This window comes from Peromyscus leucopus, chromosome 4 (genome assembly GCF_004664715.2).
Source record: "Peromyscus leucopus breed LL Stock chromosome 4, UCI_PerLeu_2.1, whole genome shotgun sequence".
Lineage (NCBI taxonomy): Eukaryota > Metazoa > Chordata > Mammalia > Rodentia > Cricetidae > Peromyscus > Peromyscus leucopus.
The window spans coordinates 88,107,121-88,134,455 of NC_051066.1; the positions used below are offsets into that span (position 1 = coordinate 88,107,121).

Here is a 27,335-nt window from a genome sequence, read left to right on the forward strand (position 1 = left end):
ATATTTTTACAATTCTATATCCTGCCTTATCTTAGTATGGAGAAGAATCCTAGAATATTTGTCAAGGTTACACTGATATGCTAAATGCCATCTACTCCTGCAATAATTTAAGACCTCAAAAAATAAAGGGGGTAATCCATAGCAGTAGGCAGTGAAGTTGGGTCTCTGGACCTAACATTTCTTTTCCCACCTTCCTATTTTGCTTTCTTATCTTCTTGTATTCCTGCCACCATCAAAATATCTCACTCTTCTTTCCCAATGACCTAGAGGACCAGTGCAGGGCAGGAGGATTAGTTTTATAGCTCCAAAAGCCCCATGTGGTAAGAACAAAGGCTCAGACACCATTCAGATTCTTCAGGCCTTCTTTCTGACTTTCCTACCTCATACCCTTTGGATAACTCAATGGAGGTGCACATTTGAGTTTAACTGCAGTAACTTGTGAACGTGCCACACAGAGATCATGGAAGAGAAATGAGAGTGGTTAAACATCTGCTAGGTCTAGAGATTTGGGATGTGAATGTGTTCCCCATAGAACAGATTGTTGTTGCCTCGGAAGATGTCTTAGCTGTGCCCAAACTTGTTCTATAGGACCTATTCCTGTTTCATAAGACACCTGAACTGCCCTGAAGTTCTGGACTTTCCCACTTTGCTGTTGGGATGACAAGACGATGTCACTATCCCACTATGACATGCTGCCCCACCCAGCCAGAGTAACCAGCCCAGTTATATGTGGAGACTCAGTCAGCAAGGCAACCCCTTGAGTGACAGTCCTAGCATCTAGCTGGAAAGGAAATCTGTTTGGAACAAAAGAAATCTCTGTTGGAAAAAGGAAAGTTGTGTTTTAAAAGGTATTAGCATAGTTTGGTTTTTCTTGTGGGTAAAGAGACTTCTGGAAGAAAAGGAAAATGAAGCAGAAATGATGGAAGGAAAAGAGGTGGGAGACGAACTTCAAAAGGTATTAAGATGAAGATCTATAAAGCAAAAGGTAGAATGGGAAAGATAATGGCATTCTGGTATTCTGCCTTCCTAAGACTGAATTGGAATCTGAACTTTAGTGCTGCTGTGGTAGTTATAAAATATCAGCTTTTGGGTCTGCCTCAAAGCTTGATGCCTCTGTCTTGTTTCCAATAGTGGTATCATGTTGCTTAATCAGCTCAGCCTTTACTGTCCAGAGCTTGTTGAAAAGCTGGGAAGTAATAGGCTCATAGAAATCAGGCAGCCAATTTCTCCATTTGTTTTTTGTTTCATTTTGTTTGGGGTTTTTGATTTGTTTTGTTGTTTCCTGAGGGTTTGAGTTAGAAATAAATTCTTTTTGTATGTCAATAGACATACACCAGTCTATCACATGTCCCTTAAATTTTTACCTACCAGAGCAAGAGAAAGCAAGAAAGGGAAAGGATCAAAAGAGAAGAAATTAAAAAGATTTCTACACCCAATGTGATTGGTTCTGAGATCCCAAAATCAAGCTGTAATCTAGTTTGCTGAAATTTAGTTTGTATAGAATGTTGAAACTGAGTCTGGAAAAGTGAGAGCATACAGAAGGCTCCAACTTGACTCTGCCTTGCCCAAAGAGTGTCTGACTTTTGCCAGCTCCTTTCTGGCTGATGACATGATGGATAGTAGGACCTTCATTTTCATGACAGATGTCTGCATTCACATCTAGAAAGCCAAAGATGGAAGACATTGGACAGAACCCATTGGATGATGGGTAAGTAATACAACAATAGGGAGCTGGAAGGATGACTGCTCTAGAAGTTTCCAGCAATCCAGACCACAGTTGTGAAGGATGTACTCTCCTTAAGCCTGAGAGGATTGTAGAAGAAATTTCAGTTCCATTTCCCCTTCATCATGCTTGTTACAAAAGCTGTCCAGTCACCCAGCACACTGGCCTGGTTTAGGGGAAAGATTCATTGCCTTCCTTTCTTCCCACCTAGCCTAGGCTTCTGACAAACTAAACAGAAAATATTCAAGTTTCTGACAAAAGACTTAAGAAATTTCTTTCATTTTCTATCTTTAAATGCCATATAGGTGTTGCTTAGATTCCATATTCTTCATGTAAAAATTTGGGAAGTGAACAAGTTAGAGTACAATCATTTATATAAAAATATGGTTTTTCTTTTGCTCACAAGAGATTTGCATTCTAGTATAACTTACAATATTTTGCATTAAAGTGTGATATGACAGACATTTACTTTATGAGAAACACTGTAGGGATTGGTTTATCATGGGAAAAACAGTGAACCAATTAGGCACATAAACAACAGGAGACTGGAGAACAAGAATTCGGGGATGTTTTCTTGGGATTCTGATGTTCTGATCTGAGTTAAGTTATGAAGACACTTTTCCTTTAGGCAGGAGATAACAGAAATACCAACTTTAGAAGCCATAAAACAGAATCTCAACTATCTGAACTTGGACCTTGAAAAGGATCTACAGAGGCTGGATGAGGCCAATCAGATTCTCCTCAGAAAGATTCAAAAGAAAGAGGAATCTATTCTAAGGTCAGGCTTTGTCATTTGTGGAGGAGAAGCCCCTCAAGTGATGTCCATAAATTAGAGGGAAGTGGAGTTCCTCAGGTGATGTCCATAGATTAGAGGGAAGTGGAGCCCCTCAGGTGATGTCCATAGATTAGAGGGAAGTGGAGGAAGGTTTACTTCCCTGGTGTAAATCTCAGTGTGTTATTTAAATCCCGAAACATGAGCTGTGATGCCCTCAAAAGGCTTTGGTATAGATCTTTGCACTCAGTTTCTTCCCTTCGTTGACATTTTATTACAACTGTCAACCCAAGATGGTGTGATTTTGGTGGCAGCTTCCGTAGGACTGAGCCACATCTGAGTAACTTTGTTTTTCAGTCTTGAAAGAGACATTGCCCTGTCCATTGGAAAAGTCTCGGAGAAGGATGACCTCAGTGAGATCACAATACAGAGGGAGAATGCCCTGAAGGACCTGGAGCTGGAGACAGCAAAGCTGGTGAGGAGACTTCTAAAAGAGACCCTCAGATGCCTTCTGCACTTATCATCCTGTTCTTCTCCCCAGAGGCTGCGCATAGGCTCGGCCTCTGTGACTACAGAAATCACAGCTGCTTGGGAGAGCACTGTGGCAATGAAACACTGGGCATGGGGACAAGATCTTGGCTCTGTCCCAGATTCCCCATGATGGACCAGGGTGCATTATTTTTTTAACTTGACACACTCATCCTTACATATATTACATACGTGGCCTTGGTAAGAGAAAAGGTTGAGAGCAGAATCTGTTTGTCTCCTTAAATTCCTTCTTCCTACAGGAGAAAAAGAATAAGACCCTAAGCAGGAATGTCATGGAACTTCAGAAAAAGGTAAGGAGACACCTCAGGTCATAAGGTACTCCATTTCCTACACCATTGTCATTCCAAAAGAAAGGCTGGTGGGATGGGCAGGAGACATAAAAGGTGAGTTCTGGAGATTCTCAGAATAAACTATATGTACACACACACACACACACACACACACACACACACACTTGTGTGTGTGTGTGTATATATCCACATCAATTATATGTAACCACATAAAATATATAGACTACAAACAAATGAAGGGATTTTTCAGACATTGAGTCCATTCTTAAAATATGACTAATTTCTAAAGAATTCTAATAGAGTTGTTAACTTCTTGAACTCTCTAGTCAGAAAAACAAGGAGAAGACTGTGAAATGTCTGTGCTCCACACCCTTATCACTTTCAGAGTCTTCAGACAGACACTAAGCCAGTACTTGCCCTCTGGTCACGACAGGTCAGGGGAGAGGAAGGAACTGCAAAGTGAGCAATGATTTACCACTCCTTCCCTACTCCTACTGCTATGCCCGGTCTCTCCTCGTTACAAAGCTGTGATGGTCTTGGGGACAGAAAATGGTGTCCCTTCAGGGCTTAGTGATCAAAAGCACATATTCGTACAGAGAACCTGAGCTCTGTTTCCAGTACCGAGGTCAGGTGGTTCACAACAACCTCTATTTCAAGCTCCAAGAGATTTGACACCCTCTTCTGGATGTCAAAGGCAGCTGCACTCACATGTGCATACCTACACACACAGAGACACACATAGACACAGACATACACACACACACAGAGACACACAAACACAGACACAGAGACACACATGCACACAGACACAGACATACACACACACAGACACACAGACACAGACATACACACTCACACAGACAGACACAGACATACACACACAAACACACACAGAGACACACAGACACAGACATACACACACACAGAGACACACAGACACAGACATACACACACACAAACACACACAGAGACACACATACAGACACACACACACAGACACACACACACAGAGACACAGACACACACAGACATAGACACACACAGAGACACAGATAGACATAGACACAGACACACACACACACACACACACACACACACACACACACACGAACTACAAGTAAATATGAATTTAAAAAAGTAAAAGGCTGTACACTCAGTATGGAGTTAGGCAACTTCCACAGGGTCAAGAAGACATGTTTCCATCCAAGATGTTTTAGTACCCGAATTAGTAACTCCAATTGTTCTGCTGGCTAAGTCTAACCTTCTTAGCTTATCCATGTGCCTTGATGAGTTCAGTTTTGGGAATGATATTTCAGATTTCAAGAGGACTTAAAAATGCTGGCCCTGATTCAGAAACCCTGAAAAAGAAAATAGCAGAATTGAAGGTGAGTAGAATAGCAAACTGGGTTTTGTGTGTGTGTGTGTGTGTGTGTGTGTGTGTGTGTGTGTGTGTGTGTGTGTGACACGTGTATAGATCCTAGGTTCTAGGAGACTGTTTTCATAGATTCTCTTACATGTGACACCAGATGTGTCTATTTGTGCATTAGAGAAGGGCCAGCATCCTTTTTTCCCATGGAGCATCCTAACCTTACTGTTCACACTCGAAGCAGAGGTGCCTACATTGCCTTCAGGTGGACAGAATGGCTTGAGAGTCTCACTAGTGAATGAAACACATTGCAAAAATATACTGGGGTCTTCCCCAGAGCAGTTTGTATCTAAATAAGGACACCGCAAATACAGACATTCAAGTAGAAAGCAAATGCTAAGTCTCACAGTACATAAGGATGTATTAATAGTCTTATATGGTTCTCCAAGCTGTGGCTCATAGAGTAAATTTTATTTTCAAACCTTATTTTGTCTTTTCTCTCTAATAGAAAGTAAAGCAACTGAGAGTATTAATTTGTAAAACTATATTGTTTGCACCCCAATGTCTAAAACATTCTAGCACATAGCAGATGCCCAATAGATATTTGCTGAGTGAACAAATGAAATGGACTCAAGTTGGTGGTAAAACATATTGGGAAGTTCTCTGCAGTTTTAGGGGGCAAGCGTGCCATTTGGCTGAGCTCACCATCAAGAGCTCCATGGTCTGCTTTTCTCTGACAAAGTGGGAGGTCTCCTATGACTCTCCTGTGATTTAGAGAGCATGTGTGCACCATCCTGAATAAGTGGGAGAAAAAGGCTGGTGGGCTTTGCTCAGTAGGAGGAAGAAGAACAGCCGGATTCACTGGAGAGTCTGCCTACTAAGGTTCAAATGTCAACTCTGCCATTCTGAGACTTGGTTTAGTTGTGTATGTAACATCTCCGTGCCTTTGTTTCCTCATCTGAAAAATGGGTATTGACTATATCCTCCCTTAATTATTTGTCCTCAATACACGACAGCCACCCTGAGTTTGCTTTCTGCTAGCCTGGGTTTTCCTTGCACAAAGGAACGCTGTTCACTTTCTGCTGTTACTGTCTTCCCTAGGTGAAACTACAAAAGTCAACCGAGTCCTGTGCACAACAAGAGAAGGAAATGGCCAAGGTTAGATTGGGCCAGCGCCTTTGCCACTGAGTGTCTACCTAGGACCTAAATAGGAAGGAAAGCCCCAGAGGCTCCAGCAAGGTTTTCAGGCATGGGAGGGGCGGGGCAGGAAAATCTGGCAAGTGAATTTCTGATTCACAGGCAAGTGGGAAAAACACATTCATTAAATACTGGCCTTAACATTTTTAAAAACACTCATCTGCCTCATAGAATCCCAAATCTAATATTCCCTCCTGTTTTCCAGAGAGGCACAGGACAACATGGGTGAAGTTTTCCCCCTCCCCCACTCAAAATTAGGCCCTGGGCCTGAATGATGAGGTCACCTTTTGAGAGGTGGTTGTTTTCCTTCAAGTAAGGAGTTGCTAAGTAACCGGCCACATGTCCAATGTACCAGGCAGGTTCCCAGGGAAGCAGGCAAAACTTGGAACTGATTGAACTGATGAGGTTCCTTTGCTTTCTTCTTTTTCTAGATGGAAAGTGACTACCAATCTGTGTACCAACTCTGTGAAGACCAGGCCCACTACATAAAGGTACAATGTTACTGGGGAAGTCAGAATGGAGGCAGATCTCCCCAAGTCAGGAAAGAGCTCTTTTCTCACTAGGCTACCATCTGCCATGGGAAAATGCCTTTTATTCATCAGAATAACCACCAAATATAAGTGCCCTAGACAAAGTGCTGAACCCTGTCAGACAGGGTTCCTCAACCCATTTGTTTTTTAGTGTTTTCCTCACCCCATTTGTCTAGTAAGTCTGAGGAGTTCTGTGGAGTTTTGTTCTTATATGCCCGTTCTGTCACTAGGACTCTGTCTTTTTTTCTTTTTTCTTTTTTTTTCTTTTTTTTTTAATTAGAACATCCCCCTACTTTGTGCACCCTGTTGTGGGAGGTATTTGGAACCTAGGAGTTCATTTTAGTGGAATATTCCTATCAGTGACTTTAAAATAAAGACAAATTTTCTTGTTTATGATGCTCTCCCCCATGGGAAGAAATACCAAGAAATTCTGAGGGAGATGGAGAAGGAACAAGAAATGATGCTGCTTGAAAAAGAAATGTAAGTTTGGGTAATGAGCACCCCCTGGTGGATTTCAGTGCCTGCCCCAAGGCAGTTCCCTGAAGAGCAGAACATTTAGACAAATTGGTAAAGGACATGCATACATCAGGCCATCCCTGGCAACCTCTACTCACGCTTCAGACTGAACATTCATCAGCATTCAGACTAGTGTCCTACCCAGTAACTGGGACCTGAAATGTTTTTTGATGCATTTTTCATATATCCTTAGTTGAACACAGTGGCCTCAACACGACTCAAGCTATGTTCAGAGTTGAAAAAAACATAGCAAAGAGATAGCACATGCAAGGTACAGAAATTACTGGCATCTGTGTGTCACAACCTTTCCCAGGACTATGACACAATGAATGACCAGAAATTTGTAGATGTATTACACAGAAGTTGACACACATTCTTTTTGTTTATACTTCTTAATTGTATCACATATTATACAAAATACATTAGTACCACTCAGAGCTACATAGAATATAAGCCCCAGAACTTCCTTGGACTCTCTACCTTGTCAATACCCATTGCAAAAGTAACCACTAGTCTGATCATTTTAAAACTCTATCTTTTTTTTATAAATTCAGTCTATGTCCTCTATGTCTAGCTTTCTCTGAGGCTTATCTCTACTGCATCATGTGACTTACTCTTTATAATATTCCTCTGTATGAATATGACACAACTAATCTATCACTGATGAACATTTTGACTATTTCAAGTTTGGGGATATTTAAATGTATCCTTCCATTTTTGAAGGGTCATCGGGTATACATATCTTGGTTGTACTAGATGAACCAATCTAGATCAATATCTCACTCACAAGAACTTTACAAGGATTCTGGGCTGGAAGATTGCTCAGTGGGTAAAGGTGCCATTCCCATTCACTTATTGTTTTCCTTGGGCTTTGAGTTCAGTTCTCAGTAGAATGACACTATGATTTCCCCCAGGTTTTTACTGTTTGTGCTTGTACTCATCTAAAATCTATCTTTCCTGTGTCCATCTAGCCCTGTACATTCTTTAAACTTTTAAGTATTTAAAACTTGCAAGTTTAGAGAGATGATTTATTTCCATGGGTGCCTTGGTAGACCTTGGTGAGCCTATTTTTTTATGTGCTTTATTCTTCACAATTAATCTGTATCTCTGTACTTTTACCTCTACTGAACTGTTTTAATTATTATAGCTTTATAGTTAGCCTTGATATATGGTAGATATAATCTGCAAGTCTTTCTTGTTTAAGATTATTTTGGCTACTTTTGGACCCATGAATTTCAATACAAATATTTTATAACAGTTTCAATTTCTACAAAAAAAAACCCAACTTACTGAGATTTTGATGGCAATTATTGGGATCTGTAAATAAAATTTGGAGGTTAATTAATGTCTAGCTAATAGTTGTTCTAACTTTATCCATCCATTTATTTAGATCTTAAATTTTCCTATAGTGTATTATCATTCTATATAGTATTCTTACACATCTTTGATCATACTGATAGTTTTTGATATTGTAAATGTTGTGTTCATTTGATTTTTATGGGTGGTAACTGCTAACATATAGAAATACATAGGCTTCTATAACATTGCTTCCTGATTTTTTCTTTTTCTTTTCTTTTCTTTTTTTTTTTTTTTTTTTTTTTTTTTTTTTTTTTTTTTTTTTTTTTTTTTTTTTGAGTCTTGAGTTACACACAGGTAACTAGGAGCCAGCTCCATTGCCAGGAAAGCCCATTTAGCTATTTGTTTTGACAGTCTTGAACACTGAACTCTGCCTCCTCAGCCAGAGATTTAGGCAGAGCTTATCTTTAGAATAGAATGTGTGCTGGCTAGTTTTATGTCAACTTGACACAAGCTAGAGTAATTGCAGAAGAGGGAACCTCAATTGAGAAGATGCCTCCATAACATTGGGGTGTAGGCAAACCTTTAGGGCATTTTCTTAATGAGTGATTGGTGGTGGAGGGCTCAGCCCATTGTAGGTGGTGCCATCCTTAGGCTGGTGATCCTGGGTTCTATTAGAAAGCAGACTGTGCAAGCCAAGAACAAGCCATTAAGCAGCTCTCTTCCATGGCCTCTGCATCAGTTCTTGCCTTCAGGTTCCTGCCCGGTTTGGGTTCCTATCCTGACTTCCTTCAGTGATGAACAGTGATGTGAAGTATAAGCCAAAGAAACCTTTTATCCCTCAAGTTGCTTTGGATCATGGTGTTTCATCGCAGCAATAAAATCCCTGACCAGGATAGAATGGGGGTAGGATATAGCTCAGTGGTAGAGTATTTGCCTAGAACACATAAGGTCCTCAGTTCATTTCTCACTATCCTCCCACCCCCAAAATGGAGGAAAACATGTGACATGGAGGCAGAAGTAGAGGACTCTTGGGGGGAGAAAGGGAATCAATCAGAGAAGAAATAAGAGGCCCCAAGAAGGCAGTTGCAAGGAGGAATAAATTAGGAGAAAGTATAATAAATCATATGTCTGAAAAGGCCATAATGACATCCATTGTATGCTAACTTTGAAAATCATTGGAAAAGAATCAGACATGATCCAATGTCTTTGTGTGCTGTTTCAACCATGTCACAGGTGTTTCATGACTTAGGAAAGCTCTTGCAGCTGTTCCTGGGGTCACATCACAACTTTTGTTGTTGTTGTTTTTAAATCCAGATCCAAAGCCCAGAATGACTCTTCCCAAGTAGTGGAACCTGGGGCAACTCTGGTAGAGACCATTCAAAGCAACATGGTGAGTCTGGCCTGTCCACACTTTGGCTTTTCTATAGCCCTTCTTCTTCCTCTTTCTAAAAATCCTGGAGAAAGAAAGTGAGGTTCTGTTGCCTAGCACCACACCATGGCATCTGGCAAAAGGCAGATAGCTAGGCTCACTGCAAAGACTCTCCTTGTAGTTCCCTATCACTGCACTGCTTCTCTTTGAGATTCCAGTTACGCGTAGTTTTCGTGTTCATTACTTTCCACAGGAGAAGAGCATCGTCAAGAACCAGAAGAGAAAGTTTTTGGTTAGGTAAGTGGCAGAATCAGGCCTCTGACCTAGTTGGTCCAGGCCACATTTACTGTGCAGTTGACTTGATACAGGCCAAAAGAATGAGTATTAGCATCAAACAGATAGCCATGCAGGTTGAGTTCTCTGAACTCTTCCTTTCTTTCTATATTCAGAATTAGGACAGCAAACGAACGTGGTTCTAAATAGCTGGAGGAATTAGTGTCTGCTTTCGAGAAACTTGGAATACAAGCTGTAGGTTACACTTCATTTCAATTCCTCTCTGTTCCCCAGCGTGATCCCTTTTGGTTTTTCAGGTCCTGGCATCCCAAACCTTTGCTACATTCTTGGAAAGTGAGGATGGGGTGCATTAACATTGTTCTACTGTGAGCTGTGAAATTTAGGGAGGAAGTCATTTGAATTCTATCTTTTCTTTTCTTTTCTTTTTTTTTGGGGGGGTGTGTTTTCGAGACAGGGTTTCTCTGTGTAGTTTTGGTGCCTATCCTGGATCTTGCTCTGTAGACCAGGTTGGCCTTGAACTCACAGAGATTTGCCTGGCTCTGCCTCCCGAGTGCTGGGATTAAAGGTGTGTGCCACTGCCACCTGGTGAATTCTATCTTTTCTTTTTCAAATTTTTGAAATAAGGAGACTTACCTTCAGTTTTCTAGAATTACTTGCTATAGGAGACATGAAGAGCACCACTGGCAATGAGGCTCACAATGTGACCATCATAAACATTTGCTGTTAACCTCCAAAAGGCCTGCCCCATGTATACTACCCGAAGGTCATCTATTCTACCAGAGAACTTAAATGTCATGAAGGAAATGTTCAATTCTTGACCACTAAATCACAGGTTTTCTGTGTTCTGTTATCTGCATTCACCATCTCTACCCCCATCCCCTAAGTACCCCCAGACAGTTTTGCCAAGAGAAAGCAATTTGCCACCCATTTACAAGTTCACTTCCTACTGCTTGATGCTAAAGCATTCTGTTCCCACATGCTAATGGATTCCTCTTTGCAGGCACTTCCGGTACCTTTTCTTCATGATCATGGTCTTCGTCCGGCTATTGGGTTATCTATTGTTCCACCTGCAGTACATAAACCCGGACTTTCTCGTGGACACCCTGCCCGTGCTGATGAGCAGAAGCACGCTGAAGTGGCTGAGGGACATATTGTTTCCCTTCCTTACTCTAGAGGTGGAAGATGTGCTACCACACTAGTGTTGGGTGACCTGCCAGGCCTCACATTGCACCCCCAATGGAGGGGCCATGGCTGTGGCCCTGGGTTGGTGATGTGGGCCAGCAAGGAACTGGAATCCTATGACTCAGAGCCTCTATGTGACAGCTAAGCTTTATATTTAATTCTCTCCTGGAGTGTCTCTCTGTCAAATACAGAATGCATTTGACCAGAGTTCACTGTGTTAGTCTATGCATGCTGGAGCCTTTCTATGTATTCACAGGTTACCTGTTCTCTTCAGACAAAACGAAAATAAAAACTCCCCTGGGACTTCCATTTTCTGCTTCATTTTATTAAAGAAAAAAATAAAACCACATGTTCATTTGTTAGATTCTGAGTTATTTAGGGATGTATGCATGAGGGCATTCATGGAACTAGACTTCCAGTTTTATATTAATAACATTCTCTCCCTATAACTTTTTGTGCTTTATATTGTCTTAAAAGAGTGGGGTTCTGAAAAAAAATGACCCTTTCCCTATACATAGGCAATTACTCATTCTCAAATGAGAAGAAAATAAATTCAAGTGTTAATAAAAATAAAATTCTTAAAATACTTCCAGATACAACCAAATAAAAATGTGTGCTTTTAGATACAGCTAAGCAAATATTTTTGATTTTCATCAAATCCTATCCTCTAATTCCTCCCAATTGGAGACAGCCATTCCTACCTTCTACCCAAAGCTCCTAGAACCTTCTCTGGGTTTCCAGTAGTCCCCTGTCTCCCACCTGTTGTCATTCCTAAGTGCTTTGACATGGAGACAGGCATCCTCTATTTCTGACCAGTCACCACACCACCCCTTGTCACAGTGGCATGACAAAACAGGAGCCCTTTTCCAGCACACCTAGAGGATGACAGCTAAAACCATGAGGCTAGGACCTGGCCTTAGGATAATGTGTGCTTTCAGGAGCACAAAGTGCTGATGTCACAGGAAGAAGGAGGGAGGGACATGGTGAAAACATAAGGTCACCTGTTCAGCTAGCGGCATCTCTGTGCGTACAGAAGCTACCACGACAGAAGAACCTTTCTTGGCGGTGTCTCTCAGCAGGTTCCACATGTTATTGCTTCCTGGGGGAGTTTTCTCTTCTAGGGCTCATTCTTGATACAGATTTTAACAGTTTTGTTCAACAACATTGGAGGAAAGGAAGCACATCGAATGTTTTGGCTGCAGACATGATCCTACCTCAGGTTTCCTTTCTGGGGCCTAAGAAAGTGCAAAGTACAAATAGTCTCTGAATATTTGACTGTGTGTACAAAAACCAAACCAAAACCAACAAAAAACCTGATCCACAGCACCCTCTTGTGGCCAGATGAAATAAAAGCACTGTGCACTTCAGTGGCTTTCAAATAGCAAGATCAATTAGATGTCATTCCTGGACGATTCTTTCTCTGTTTTCTAAAAATTAAAATTATTCATTACTCATTCATTCAGTCAATAACTCAAAAAACATTTATTGAACAACATTGTTGGGCTAGCTAGTATTCTAGAAATTAGAATTTTAGGATTGAAGAAAATAGACCAAATTCTGCCAAAATCATAGCTGGTGAGCAGACAAGCAATTGGATATACAAATATCAGATGCTGTTATGTGATATAGCCAAGTTAGGTAACTGGTGGGGGTGCCGAGAAGAAGTGTTCACTGACAAGTTAGCATTATAAGAAAGAACTGGATCAGGTGAAGGAACTGTCTAGATATCAAGGGGAGAGGTACCCAGAGAGATTCAGCAGGCACATAGCTGTGAGGGTCTTCTGAGGATTCCCTGCCCACATCTCATTAAGACAAGTCTATTTATGGGAATTCTGAGTTTCTTCTGGTTCCTTTCAGGACAAGACCCAGGCCTGAGACGTTCTATGCTGAAGCTTCAGCATTTGGGGCTCTGTGCTAGCTAGTTTTATGTCAGCTTGACACAAGCTGGAGTCATCAGCAAGAAATGAGCCATGACTGAAAAAAGTCCCTACAAGATCGCCTGTAGGAAAGCCTGTAGGGCATTTTCTTAATTAGTAATTGATGTGGGAGGGCCCAGCCCATTGGGATGATACCATACCTGGGCTGGTAGTCCTGAGTTCTATAAGAAAGCAGGCTGAGCAAGCCATGGGAAGGAAGCAAGTCAGTAAGCTGCACTCCTCCATGGCTTCTGCACCAGCTCCTGCCTCCAGGTTCCTGCCCTACTTGAGTTCCTGTCCTCACTGCTCTTGATGATGAACTGTTTATATGGAAGTGTCAGTGAAATAAACCCTTCCCTCCCCATGTTGCTCTTAGTCATGGAGTTTCATCACAGCAATTGTCTGTCTTGAGAAAGTTCTGGGTATGAGCTGCTCTGTCAATATTTAGTATATGCTTCCTAGCTTTTATTTAGATGTTATTCAGATCATATTTTTCTGAACTCAAACAACCTTCCTTGGATCATTGCTTTCTCTGTAACATTCATGTATAAAAACACACTGAAACTGAAGTAAGGTTGTCTAAAGCATTAGACTATAGTCTGCCCATAGTTTCAGGTCCTCAAATCTCAAATTTCACAGACAGATCTGCAAAGGTCTGCAAAAAGTCAGCAGGACCTCTTTTATAAGGGTGGGTAATACTGACTGAGAAACGATGCTCAGGATATGGGGGATTCAGGTGAGGGCTGGCTCTACAGAAGAGTCAAGATTACTAGGTTATTTAAACATCCATTCCCAGCCTTCTTGGTGTAAAACAGGTATGCACAACCATTCTGCTGAAGAGGAAAGCTGTGTGCTTAACATTCCTAGCTTCTGTAATGCTTATCTGTGAGTGTGTGGCCCTCCACACTTGTTTCCATCCTGCCCCTTCCCACCTGACTCCCAGAGTTCTCCACAGATTCTTAACTTGCTGGCTCCTTAGTTTGGATTACCCAGACTCTAGAAATCACTGTCTGCTGGTTGTAAACTACTAAGCCTGTGGTATAGCAGGGTTTTTCTTTGGGGCCACCAGCCAGTTCCCAAATCAAGACACGGAGACTTGTTAGTTTTGAATGCTCGGTCTTATGCTTGTCCCACTAGCTCTTATAACTTAACCTGTTTCTCTTCATCTTTGTTTTGCCTTGGGGCTTTTTAAAAAAATCTTTCCTTCCTTCTGTATATCTTATTTTCACTGCTTCTTGTGTCTGCCTACCTGGCAGCTGGCTGGCTTCTGATTCCGGGCATGTCCCCATCTTTTTCTTCTCATTCTTCGCAAGCCTAGAGTTCTCCTCCTACTTATTCTCTCTCCCCACCAGCCCTGCCTATCTCTCTCCTACCTAGCTAATTGGCAGATAAGCTCTTGCTTAGACCAATCAGGTGCCTTGGGCAAGCACAGTGAACCAGCAACGTATCTTCTCATAATTAAATAGATAGAGCATAAATAAATGTAACACATCATTACATCATTAACAAAGGCAGCAGAAACAAATGTAACACACATTCACATAGTTAAAGTAATATTCCGCAGCATAAACAAATGTAATACATCTTTGCCTAGTTAGAATAATATTCCACCACACTATGGTACTTTGCAACAGCAAGCCAGGAGAACTTTGGATCCTTTAAGAATAATAGTCACTGGTTTGAGATTGCTTTAGAAATCTAAATGGTACATTTGCAGGTTAATTGGGAGAAATCTAAAGTGCATTTTGTTCCTTGGATTGTTCTTGGATGTGAATTCATGCCTCCTGTGGCAAACATTTACATTCAACTATAAGACATGTTTATTCTTTTTGGATGTCAGAGCATGGCTATAGAACCCAATCTGGCAAAGGCTATGCTGAGTGCTGTCCTCAGTGTACCTAGATCTGGATTTGGCTTTCTGACTTGCTTTCATGCTTTCCCAGATATAATCTATAGTACGTGCCAGGCAATTGTGTCTAGATTGGTCTGTCCTGAGAAAGTTCTGGGAAAGGGCTGCTCTGTCAATGCTTACTTAGTATGTGCTCACTTCTGTTAGTAGTGTGTGTGTGAAATGTTGAAGCAGAGGGCTTGAAATGGCTAAGCCAGATTGTTTTCAAGTCTCTGCCACCATGAAGGATCAGTGTGAAGCACAAAGAGACGAATGCACAGGAGGCTGAGGAGCTTCATCTTAAATCATATACCATTTGCTCAAAACTTGAAATAGGGATGCCTTGACATAGAAAACTAGAAAATATAAAAATCCCAGGATGACTCTAAAATCAAGGTTTTAAACTACATTCTCTCCAAACAGACAGCTTCACATCTGTGACCTGCTTTGACACAGAGACACACAGAGAGCCTTAAAATCCAACTTCTAGCTATTCGCCTTGGATTTTTCTCTCCAATCTTGAAAAGGTGACAGAGGTCCTGTATGATCTGCTCTTAAGTACAGAGGCGCGTCTCATCTGTACTTTTTCTTGTCCTTTACTCACTGACGTCAAAAGTTTCATGAGACTGAGACGGCATTTCCAACCAGAGAGAAAGAGTTTGGCTTATAATTGAATTTTCAATGAAGCCATTATTCTCTGTGTGCTCTGATATTAATCCTAATTGAAGGGCTATTTTCTCAGGCTCCCTGGATGAGAACACCAGTTCTTGATGGTTCTGGGAAAAGTTCCTGTAACCCAGTCAGATTATTCCCCCTCCAATCCTTACTCCAAATACATATTCAGTGTCTAAGATGCTGTGTGATCTCTAATTACTAATCTATAGTTACTCGGAATCTGGTTGTTTTCTTCTGTTTATTTTCCTTTTTGCTAAAATTGATAGAAATTTTAAAAAATAAGCTTACAAAAATGTTTGCAAGTAGCTCCACACACCACACACCACACACATATGCCAAACTGTAGCACCAATGCCCCCTTCAACTTAAAAATGTCATGAGTGCACCCCATTACCACCACCAAGTAACTTTATTGTGAATTAAGCAGGTGGCTCCATCTTCAGGATCTTGTTTGTGAAGGACTTGGGGGCAGCTGGCTGAGAGTTCACCTGCAAGGTTAGTAGAATGGTCAAACCCTCTAGGCCTCCAACATAAGGCTGCATCCTCCAGCTGTGTCTCCCTGCAGAGCCTAGGTTCTGAGAGCTGAAAGGCCAGAGCGGATTCATTCTTTATGTTACAGTAAGGATGAGGGAGAGAAAAAAAAAGTGTCCCAGATAATGCCAATGTACAAACTTCAGTTCTGTGGTAAAACTGTGGTGGTGGGACTTTCTAGCCTTTTGCATATGGTCTTTTAAAAGTGATTTATGCTTACTTATGTTTTAATGTAGCTACTAACTTTATATCAGTGTCATTTGTGTATGAGGGACCTTGAAAATTTTACAGTCTCCATCTCTAGGCCATTTCTCAAAGAGCTCACTCAGCTGGCAAGAAGTGTGTCAACTATCTTAGATTCTTAGTTTACTAGAGCTAAACCAATCAGCTTATGAGGGGGAAGTTTTAAAAAACAAAACAAAGCCGGGCGGTGGAGGCACAGGCCTTTAATCCCAGCACTCGGGAGGCAGAGGCAGGCGGATCTCTGTGGGTTCGAGGCCAGCCTGGGCTACCAAGTGAGTTCCAGGAAAAGGTGCAAAGCTACACAGAGAAACCCTGTCTCGAAAAACCAAAAACCAAAAAAAAAAAAAAAAAAAAAAAAAAAAAAAAAATGAGTAGGTTCCACTTTAGGTTACTCAAATTGCCTGATTCGTTGATATAAAGAGATTTAACACAGTGGAAATAAAACATCTGAAGTATTTATTTTTGCTAACAATTTAAACTACTATTAGAAATTAATCAAGGGATTCTACTCTAAACCAACAGTATACAAATATCTGAAGCAAAACCTGGAAGTAAAGGACATTCTGTGGGAGCAGAACATTGCTTATCAACTGTCTCCTCTTTCTAGTATTCTAGACTTGTGTAAGATCTGGGTATTCGACCTGTACCAACTGGCAAAGGCCCAGTGATTCTCTGCCCCAGCATAGAAGTCAGATAACTAAACTAGCAAAGACAAAAATTCCAAAGACGAAGAGACAAGCATAATTCTAGCTCCCCTCCACCTGTGAATCTGGATGTATTAGTTGCACTGCTTGTTGTGATGAAACATTTGGCATGACTAACTTAGTGAAGAGGAGGATTCCTTTGTTTGTTTTACAGTTTAGAAGGATTCTCCTATTATGTCAGCCAACATTTGTTGACTAGATGGGCTTAATCTGGCTTGGTTTGTGGCAGAAGGCCTTGCCAACAGCTCCCTCATATCTCAGTGCTCAGGAAGTAGAGAGAATATGTGGAAGCAAGGATGTGCTGTAAATCTTGAGTCCCACTCTGACAACCCATTTCCTTTACCCAAGCCGCCTCCTAAAAATTCAATGACTTCCCATGAGCCTGTAGGGACATTTCATATTCAAACCATAATACTGGTCTCCCTCCCTCCCTCTCTCCCTCCCTCCCTCCCTCTCTCCCTCCCTCCCTCCCTCCCTCCCTTCCTTCCTTCCTTTCTTCCTTCCTTTATCTGTCTTTCTTCATTTACCCTTGGCTCACCATTGGAAACATATTGATTAGGGGCTCTGAGGGTACACTATGAAGCATAATTTTGTTAATGGTCATATTTCGTTTAACAGCCATCCTGTCAATGCCACAAGAGATTGCTTCACTGTAATGGAGAGCTAAGCCAGAAACCAGCACGGATGGAAAGAAAGCACAGATCCCTGCTGGTGTGCCTTGCTCCTGCTCTTGTTTCACCTGATCCACAGGGAGGCATAAGCACCAGCTCAGCAGTCACCATTGTCTTCTTCTTGGCTAGGAGCATCATTATACCTCACATGACTCTAGAATCCAGCCATTAGATGCTTCTGTGTAAATGAGAAAAACGAAGCTGCACACCTTGTCCTAGTGAAGGTCTATTGTGAAATCTACCCTAAAACCCAATGAGCAACACTGATATCCGCTGGTGAGAAACTGGGTTTTCTGAGGTGATGCTGAAGAACTGCAACAGTCTGTACAACGAAGAAGAAAGCGATCTAGGACTGAGGGTGTGTTCTGGTCTCTCAGAAGCAGGATTCGTAGGAAGCGGAGCATTTAAAGAACCTTGGCCTTGCAGTATTTTAGTACCTATTTTGGAGTTGCTGTGGTGGGCTGGACTGAACTCATGTCTGAAAACAGGTAACTGGAATACCTTGGCTCCAGTTTCAGTGTTGTGGACGCATCCCCAAATTCCTCTCTGAGCCTTTAAGACAGTGGTTCTCAACCTTCCTATTGCTGTGACCCTTTAATAGAGTTGCTCATGTTATGGTGACCCCCAACCATAAAATTATTTTGTTGCCACTTCATAACTGTAATTTTGCTGCTGTTATGAATCATAATGTAAATATTTGATACGCGACTCCAAAGGGGTCACTGCCCAAAAGTTGAGAACCACTACTTTAAAAGTACGAGAACTGCAAAAGAAAAAGTTGCTAGCCTTTGAGTATGCAAATGAAAAAGACCTCTCCTACCAGAGCCACAGAATTTGACATTATACTACACTGGTCCTTTGCCTTCAGTAAGTCTTACCTTACTGTCTAGACCCTTCCTCTCCCTTCCTCACTCATCACCTCCTTTTTTTTTCACAAACTCTTCTTTCTCTCTCTCTCATACCCATCCATAGACACATGTCTGGAGAAGGCACAAGGGAAGATAAGACTGTACTTGATTGATTATGCATAGATAGTACTTTAAATTTTGAAGACTTTAAAAGCTGTTACTGTACTTCTTATCTTATGATGGTTCTCATCCTTCAAGCCTGTATCTCTTTAATAAGCCAGTAGAAATCTATGAGCTGTCTTCCCAGAATCATATGGACTTTGTATATAATTTCAAGAAATTTATAGAAACTTCTGAGAGAGATTTTTAAAGACTCCATGTTTAAAAAAACCTCTGGAAATGAATTACAATTCATTTTATAATTCCATAACCAATATATTGGCACATATATATTTACAACAGGGGTTGGAAATCAAATGTCTGTGGGGGTCATATGAGAAACCTGAACCCAGAAAAGATACAAGGCAACAGAGTTAGGACTATAACAGTATTAGTGACTATAATGCCTTTGTGAGCTCACGTTCTTTGCAAAGGCAGCTTATGCCACCTCTGTCCACCCTTTAGCAGGCAGGCGCAGTATTGTCAGAGTGGATTAAGACAAGAATCTTAATTTTATTGCATTTCCTGATGTTTTCCCCAGATAATGCAAGCAAACAATATACTACTGACTGTCACTCCCTTACATTTTTTTTCAAACACACACACACACACACACACACACACACACACACACACACACACACAAACACACACCACAGTCTAGCCCTACCAGCTAGATTTTTAGAAAACAATTCAGAATAATTGTTCGGTTACAGATGTGACCTCTATCCATTCCTTTGCCCATCCATCAGTCCCTCTTTATACTTCATGCACAATTCAATCTAGGTACAGACATCAGAACACTTGTGAAATTCCTTAGGTTATTAAGTTGGGTTCTCTGTTTTGACATCTTATTTGTGTGATTTGTGCATGCACACTTACATATATATGTATATTGTATATATATTGAGTGTATAGAGTGTGTGTCATGTATGCACGTGTGTGTGTGTGTGTGTGTGTGTGTGTGTGTGTGTGTGTGTCTATTTGTGCATAGACCAAAGGAGGAGGCTGGGTATCTTAGTCTATCATCCTCCCCCATTTTTCCTTGAAACAGTCTTTTGGAGAACCTGTAGCCAGCGTAGGTGCCAGCAAGGCCCAGCAATACTCCCGCACTAGGGTTACATGTACGCACAAAGCGATGCTCATTTGGTTGTTGTTGGTTGGTTGGATGGCTGGTTTTGCATGATTTATGGTAATTTGAAGTTGGGTCTCCATGCTTATCCAGAAACTGCTCTTACTCAGCCTTTCCCCAGCCTGATCTTAAGTGAAGCTTCCACATATGAATTTACACATCTTGGCACACACACCCATGATTAAACAGAAACGCCACTCACCGTATTGCTAGAATGGTGTTTATTCTTGGTGATGGTATGTAAAATTCTTATAGGATGAAGATGACAGGGGTTAGGATGGAAATGGTGTGAGAATTCAGAGTCTGTCCCGAGCAGTTATTCTTTATGAACTTTTATAGTTTAAGTATGTATCTATTACATGAACAGAAATACTAAATGGAATTTCTACAGGGAGGACCTCAGCAGCCATGACTAGAGAATAGCGTGTACAGATTAAGGAAATATAGAGGCATAGAAATCAGACATCTGATTCACCCACACAGACAAGCTTTTATTAAGTGACAATTTCTTTGCTGACTGAATTAGAGGGAAGCAAAGTCTTCATTAAGTAGTAAAAAATATACACAAAAGGAAAATATGTGTGCCCATATAGTGATGCTGATATTATTTCCATGTATTATGCCACACAGAAAGTGAAGTGGTTTGCCACATTACAATTATAAGTTTAGAAATAAAAATCAAACTATAATGTAGGCATAGATGAAGAAATGCAAGTTTTTAAAAGACTGTATCTCAGAAGTCACACTGTTAGTAAAACGAGAACTATAGCATGAACTCTTACCTTTCTTATTTCAAGCACTTTCTTCTAATCATGCATTATACTATTAATTACCTAAAGTGTAAATATTTTCAATTTGAAAACAATATTTTTAGTAATGGGATGTGACTAGGACCTACTACAAGATGTGTGGATTCCTGCACAAAGTGCAAGTGTGAAGCCCATTGTTCAGAAATAATTTAGAATTTCAAAATATTAAAGGAAAGCATTAACCAAATTGTCATGTCCTTCTGTACTTGGGCCCTTTGTGACTGAACAAGACAGATGTCCAGAGAAGCCGTATTTGGCTATGCTACCGCAGTATGACATTAAAGCCCAGAGTGTCAGACAGAAGAAGAGCATTCTAGGATAGACCCCAAGACAGGGTTATCCCACCATCTTATCTCGTGAGCTAGAACTGTAAACTTATGCAGGATGAACACTATATTGTACTGTGGGCCAAGTCAATTATATAAATCATCAAATTCTCTAGTTAACCATCACTCCAGTATTGGTGCAGCAGATTCTGTACCCCTTCTGACCATCACTGTCAAGATTCTCATGTCCATATGGATGAAATTAAGTAATCTCCCTTTTCCGCATTTTCAACTCAACAGATGTGACTTCTGTGAGCCCTCATATGTGATTTTATTCCCAGAAGAAACGAAACATCTATAACATATACATAAGCCCTTACATCATGCACATACCTTCTGTCACCGACCTGATTTCAGATGTCAAAATCTGTCATGCAGAATAGACTCAAGGATAGATGGAAAGCCAGAGATTCTTCGCACAATGTATGCAAAGGTGAGCACAGCTCTCCTCAAGCAGGCTGGTGAAGCTCTCAGGCTTGGATCCAAACTGTTTCTCTCTAGGTCCCCATCATGGGTGCCTGCTTTTTCTTGGCACGAACTGTAGCCCCATCACTCCTTACTTCCTTCATCTTAGCCCATTTCCTATCAAGTGTAGATGTGACTTCTTTTTTTTTTTTTATTTCAGACACTCTTAGAAGACTTTCCTCTTTAACTGAGTTCTGTCCCTGTGTAAATGGCCAGAAGAAAATGAATCTTATGTGTCAAATTGAACTGAAGCTAGCATCTAACACTAATCTTCATATATCAGTTGCTTCACATGTCAATGCCCTTTTTCAGAAATGAGCAGAAAGTGAACATTATGTAGACTGGCTCTCTTGGTAAGATGGTTTCAACACAAGTTCTTTCTGTGAAGTGAGCACAAAAAAAGAATAGGCAATAATATTTATTCCCAGCTATGTCAAAACTAAAGTGATACTTTTGCCTATTAAACGTTAATATAACAAACAATAATGAATGCTGGGAGGTGTGAAATGAAGCTGACACTTGTATAATGCGAATATATTAATTGCTCAATGCTTTCCTGAGGAAAACTAGAGTTTGATGGTAATGGTTATGTGCATATATCCACATGTACTTACATGTGCATCCAATATACGTGCATATATATGCACAAACAGGGTTATCTGAAGGACTTATAGGAAAATTAACAGTGTCCTGTGTAGCCTGACCCTGAGCACCTCTCTAGTCCCATGTGCACCATCCCCTTTGTGCTCTGTGAAGCTATTCACATTGGCTTTTCTCAGTTCTTCAATACACTGCAGGTTCTCTCCTGAGCTTTGCAAAGCCAAGCGGCTTTGTGCATGTTATTCTCTCTGCCTGGCTGGTTCTCCATCCTCTTTTGATTGATCAGTTCTTCAGATCTCAGCTTAAGGGTCACTTCCCTCTGGAAGCCTTTCTCAGATGCTTCTCCTCCCATCCCCACCTGCTGAGTCTACCTAGGTTCACTTCTAGTCTGCTTTTAGAGAACACATTCTCTTCTCTCTGGTACTCAGCCTAGAAAGTGATAACTTTCCCCTCTGTGTGATCACATAATTCACCTCTGTTTCCTCTTGGCCAGTTCAAGTTCAAAGAGAGCTGGTTAGGGACCTTTCCATCACCATGATCTAGAAAACAGCCTGGTATTTAAAAGTGGCTCAAGGAATGCTTGCTGATTCAATACTGGGGTTATCGTCAATTTTTATTTGTTTCTTGTGTGTTTCAAGCTACAACATTTGTGTGATAGTATTATAATGAAAAGGGATTTTAAAATACCTTTCCTTTCTGGTGGAGGCTGCCGCTGTCCTCTGCAGAGCCTACTGTTCTGGGTTTTGACTCCTCTGACTGTGACAGTTCAGGGCTCATTTACGCCATGGAGCAAGATTAGGCTGCATTGTCTGCAGCGCTGCCCCAGTCTCTGTGGGAGGTATTTCCCCCTTCCTGTCATCTTTGAGATGTTCACCACAAAGCAGGTGCTTTGGAGGCCTGCTGTTTTCTCTCTCTTGCCCTCAGGGGTGCAGCCCTGTGGGTTTTGTGACTAATAAGTGACTCTTTGACAAAGCAACCTGCCAGGCTACTCTTGCCAGCTAATGACAAATCAGTAGGATTTTACTGAACAGACATCCTGCTGTCATTGCTTAGGATATGTCTCTTGGCACGACTCCCTCACAATTCTGTTCATTCTTCTCACCTCTATATTCAAGAGAACTATACTCACTATGATGTGTTCTGGGAAGTCAAAGCTAAGTTCCTTTAGGGAATTACTGGGTGCGTTCATATTTTCAGCTTCAAGTGCAGGTTTTTGTTCCTTTGGACACAATGATTGCATAAATGCAGTAGCTTTGGAGCACTGTTAGAGTGATTTCTCCATATGGTACCTCTGGTAGTACTGAAGATATTTTTTTAAGACTTCTGTGAGCTAGTTTAAAAAAAAAAATCTTGTCAGTCTGCAAACATTTTACTGGCTTCCACAATATTCACCTACACATCACAACGTTACAAGGGTAATTTGTTACTTAAATCCTCTTCAGAATGTGTGGGGAATAAATAAACCTGGATGATACATCAGAAGAGGAGCCCCTCCAAGGCAATGAGCCATACAATGGTCCAAGTAATACGGAGGTCTGCTGTTTGGATTCTGACTTCCACAGTACAGCTAATCTTTTCCCCAGCTATGAACCCACATGAAGTAACAGTGTTGTAGCACAAAGCTTTGTTTTTTGTGTCTGGAATTCTTAGACACATTGGCAATGTTGTCATTTTGATGCATGTTCATAGAATTCAGAGATGATGAGAGCTATTGGTCTATAGGACAGCATCTATACTATGGTGAACCCACAGCAGGTGAGTTGAATTTATCTGGGGTTGAGATGAAAAGCTGCTTATCCAGCTGAGGGCAAATGAGGAGGAAGCTTCTTGGAGATTAGCTGTTCCATCAGTGTCCTACATTCTAGAGGGATGTGATCATTGGTTTCATGATTAATAATCTTCATGGATGGCCTTTCCCTCCCATTCATAGTTTATCTGGGGGCTGAAATAAATGCAATATCAATCTTGCAGAATGTTGCATGTCTTTGTCATTCCTAGTCAGTGATAGATACAGAAACAGGTTGAGATTGGTTGAGTAATTTGAGCTGGACCATATTACTAGTCAGTGGGATCAAATGTTGAGCTCTTTCTAGAATGATTTGCTGTGGGATCATCCCTGACAAAGGAAATGAACAAATCTATTTTTTCTAGAAGAGCTCTTTGGTTCCATTCCTATTTCTCTTTATGCCTCTCAGTAGTCTCTGCCAGTGCCTCATCATCCCTGCTGGCCCCTTACATCCAGACACCAATTCTACAGACTCACTTCCCTGATAAACCTTGTCTCTGATTGGTCACAACTTCAGAGGTGGGACCTGGCAACCACAGAGGATGTTACCAGTTACTTCTCATCTCTGTGCTTCCCTGCTAGGTTTAGGGTCCTTTCAGATAAGAGCACCAATATTCCTGTTCTTCCCTATGCATCTCATTTCTCTGCTGCTTTTGTTAATCAGTCCTTCGAAGCCACACCTTGAAGTCACCCACCCACCTCAGGGGAAAAAATGATTCAACTGTGCAAAGTAGGTCACTTATAATAATACACAAGGACTTGTGAGGGATACAATGACAAACCATAGACAATGAATTCCTGTAGGAAGAGATGGTTTATTCTACTGAGAGTATTTAATGCAGTGTGATCTGTGGGCTGGGTACTTGCAGTTGGAGGTAATAAAAGGGTATCTGTGGAGGAAACAAATAGACCAACAGCCTTTAATGAGGATAATAGGGTTAAGTACAGACAACATGATAGAGAACTGGAAATTTACAAGGGGAAGGCTTTAGAGAGAGAATGCCTTCTGAGTGACTTGACCTATTTACCTTATTCTTAAAAAGAGAACCCTTAGTAGCCCAACAACATATCCTTGGGTTTCATTTACTATAGAGGGGATGAAGACCGAGCTCAGCATGTAAGAGCACTTGCTGCTTTTGCAGAGGATCTGAGTTCCAGTCTCAGTACTCATGTCAGGTGGTTCACAACTACTTCTAATTCCAGCTCCAGGGCATCTGATGCCCTCTTCTGGCCTCTTTGGACACCCTCACACGCACGCCACATATATGCATACATATAAATTTTAAAAAATTAATCTTAAAATTGCTATATGAAAAGAGTAGTATGGCAGAGAAACTTCAGGTATATTATGGGTACATATGAGTATAAAACCTGGCTTAAGCTTCTCCTTCTCTTCTTCCTATAGGAAGAGGATGGTTTCTTTTTCCAAGTAGAATTAACCCATTGTGACGCGGATGGTAATTTTACTCGCTCTTGGTGGTAATAAAAGGATCACAAGGGAATTTGTGAATTGCAGACTTTCCTCTCCCTTTGCTCTAATATTTTAAAATATATATTATTTTATGCATAAGAGTGTTTTGCCTGCATCTATGCATGTGCACTATGTGTTGGAATCCTAGGAATTGGAGTTGTGCATGGGCTGTGCTAAGACCTGAGTCCTGGTCCTCTGGAAGAGCATTGATTGAGTCATCTCTCTAGCCCTGTCCCCTCTGAGATTTTTATCTCTGATATTTTGTCACAGTAACAGACAGCTAGTAAACCCTCTCTTCCCTCCTCCTGCCTTTCTTGGGTAAGAGCGACATTTGTGTGTTTGATTAAAGGTCAGAATAGGGTTTAGAAATTTCTTTAGAACTTTGTTGAAACAATACTGGGTGAAGATTTTGGGGTTTTAGATCCTTTTTTTATTTCCTTCCTAGGACTAAATTCTCATAGCCAAGAAACTATTTTATTAGAGTACTTTAAAGAACTCCTACATCAATTAGCAACTAGCTGGTGTCAAGCCCTGGATAAATGTACTTCCTTCCTATTAATATCAAATCACAGCCCTTCCTAAGAGCAAAGCTGACTTACAAATGCTCCTAACACATTTCGGAGGTGATACTTGGGCATTGGAAGTGCTTTGAAGATTGCAGTTTGAAGGAGTTGGTCATAGGGGAACTAGGTTCCTCTAGGATACATTTCAGGGAAAAAGAAAATATTTCCAAGCCCCCCCAAATGTTAATGCATTTACACTCCGTGATAAATACGGAGAAGTATTGACTTAATATGAACTTTAGGTAGACAATGACTTAACCTCTAGAAACCCAAATTTCCATATCTGTCCATGGAATTAACTTCAGATATAAGTGAGGATGAAAAAAGAGTATTAATGTCTATCTATCATCTATCTATCTATCTATCTATCTATCTATCTATCTATCTATCTATCTATCTACCTACCCACCCATCTACCTGTCTATCTGGCATCTATTGGCATTTAGCTTCTATTTTAAGAATACATCAGAGTTCTCACAAATTATTTATAGAAAAATGTTTGAAGGAAAAGAATCACTTTACACTTTCTCAAATATTTCCATACTTATTTACCACTTTATACTGCTCGGTATGTAATTCTGCTTTTAAGAACAGATGGTGGATTTTGTATTTATGGGGGAGCAGATTAAAGGCAATGCCCTTTCCTGCCTACCTACTTGGAAAAGATCCCCAAATCACATACCACATCTCAATGTCATTAAGAGCTCTAATCCTCTTATGAAAGGTTTCCTGGTTTGAGCTGTAATCATCGGTGGTTAGAGCTTTATTTGGAACAAAACCGTGTCTCTGGGTATCAAGATCTGTACCGAGTTACCAACACTGCATGCAACGGTGCTGCAAAGAGCTTCAGGGATGCAAGATTCACGCAAGCAAGCTCGCTGCCTTGCAAGGCCCCTGCTGCTTGACACCCCGACACATTTTTCTGTTTAAACGATTTAACTTTTGGGTCGTTTCCGGGAAGAGCAGTTTGGAGGGGACTGGAAGGTTAGGCGGAGACCTGCTGGAGAACTAACATAAAGGTTTGGTTTATTAAGTTTTCCTCTTTTTTTTTGCCAATTTTAGATTATAATAGAGAATGCAGTAAGGGACGCTGGGAGGACCCCAGGGAGCCACTAGGCCTGGCCACGTCTCTACGGCTAGGGAACCTTGGCAAAGCTGAGGCCACCAGCTCCCCTCCCCCATCACTTCCAGCGAATGCCGAGCCTGCGCCACGAAAGGTAGCAAGCCAGGGGGATGGACTCCGAGAACAGGTTGCCACCTTCACCGGTCACTTAGACCTAGCCTAGAAACAATCATGCTCGACCCAGCAACCAGGCCACGCCGTGAGGGTTCACCATTCGGGCCAGAAACAGTGCTTGGTCAGTTAATTTGGCGCTGCGGCTCTCTGCCCGCCTTCCCATCCTCTAGCTCAGCAGCCGCTACACATTTCTATTGGTCAGGATGGCTGTCTATCAGTCCATT

The 27,335-nt window shown here is 41.2% G+C and overlaps 1 protein-coding gene across 5 annotated transcripts; it reads left to right on the top strand.

The window, feature by feature from the left end:
- Positions 1 to 737: 737 nt before the first annotated feature.
- LOC114697487 (transmembrane and coiled-coil domain-containing protein 5B) lies at positions 738 to 11,294 on the top strand. 5 transcript variants are annotated; one of them, XM_037205097.1, is made up of 12 exons: positions 738 to 955; positions 1,372 to 1,708; positions 2,352 to 2,501; positions 2,853 to 2,970; positions 3,284 to 3,334; positions 4,651 to 4,719; positions 5,802 to 5,858; positions 6,329 to 6,388; positions 6,843 to 6,907; positions 9,557 to 9,632; positions 9,865 to 9,908; positions 10,906 to 11,294. In XM_037205097.1, the coding sequence occupies exons 2-12, from the start codon at positions 1,644 to 1,646 to the stop codon at positions 11,102 to 11,104; spliced, it is 954 nt and encodes a 317-aa protein (XP_037060992.1). In that variant the 5' UTR covers positions 738 to 955; positions 1,372 to 1,643; the 3' UTR covers positions 11,105 to 11,294. The 5 variants fall into 5 exon arrangements, with proteins under 5 accessions (XP_037060992.1, XP_037060988.1, XP_037060991.1 ...); XM_037205093.1 differs by lacking the exon at positions 9,865 to 9,908; XM_037205096.1 differs by lacking the exon at positions 9,865 to 9,908 and having other exon boundaries at positions 1,664 to 1,708.
- The last annotated feature ends 16,041 nt before the right edge of the window (positions 11,295 to 27,335 follow it).

Excerpts from the sequence above, each read along its gene's own strand:
- LOC114697487 (XM_037205093.1), top strand. The coding sequence starts at position 1,644 with ATGTCTGCATTCACATCTAGAAAGCCAAAGATGGAAGACATTGGACAG. Across the intron at positions 6,908-9,556 it reads ATGCTGCTTGAAAAAGAAAT|ATCCAAAGCCCAGAATGACT; the intron begins GTAAGTTTGGGT and ends TTTTAAATCCAG. Across the intron at positions 9,633-10,905 it reads AGACCATTCAAAGCAACATG|GCACTTCCGGTACCTTTTCT; the intron begins GTGAGTCTGGCC and ends TCCTCTTTGCAG.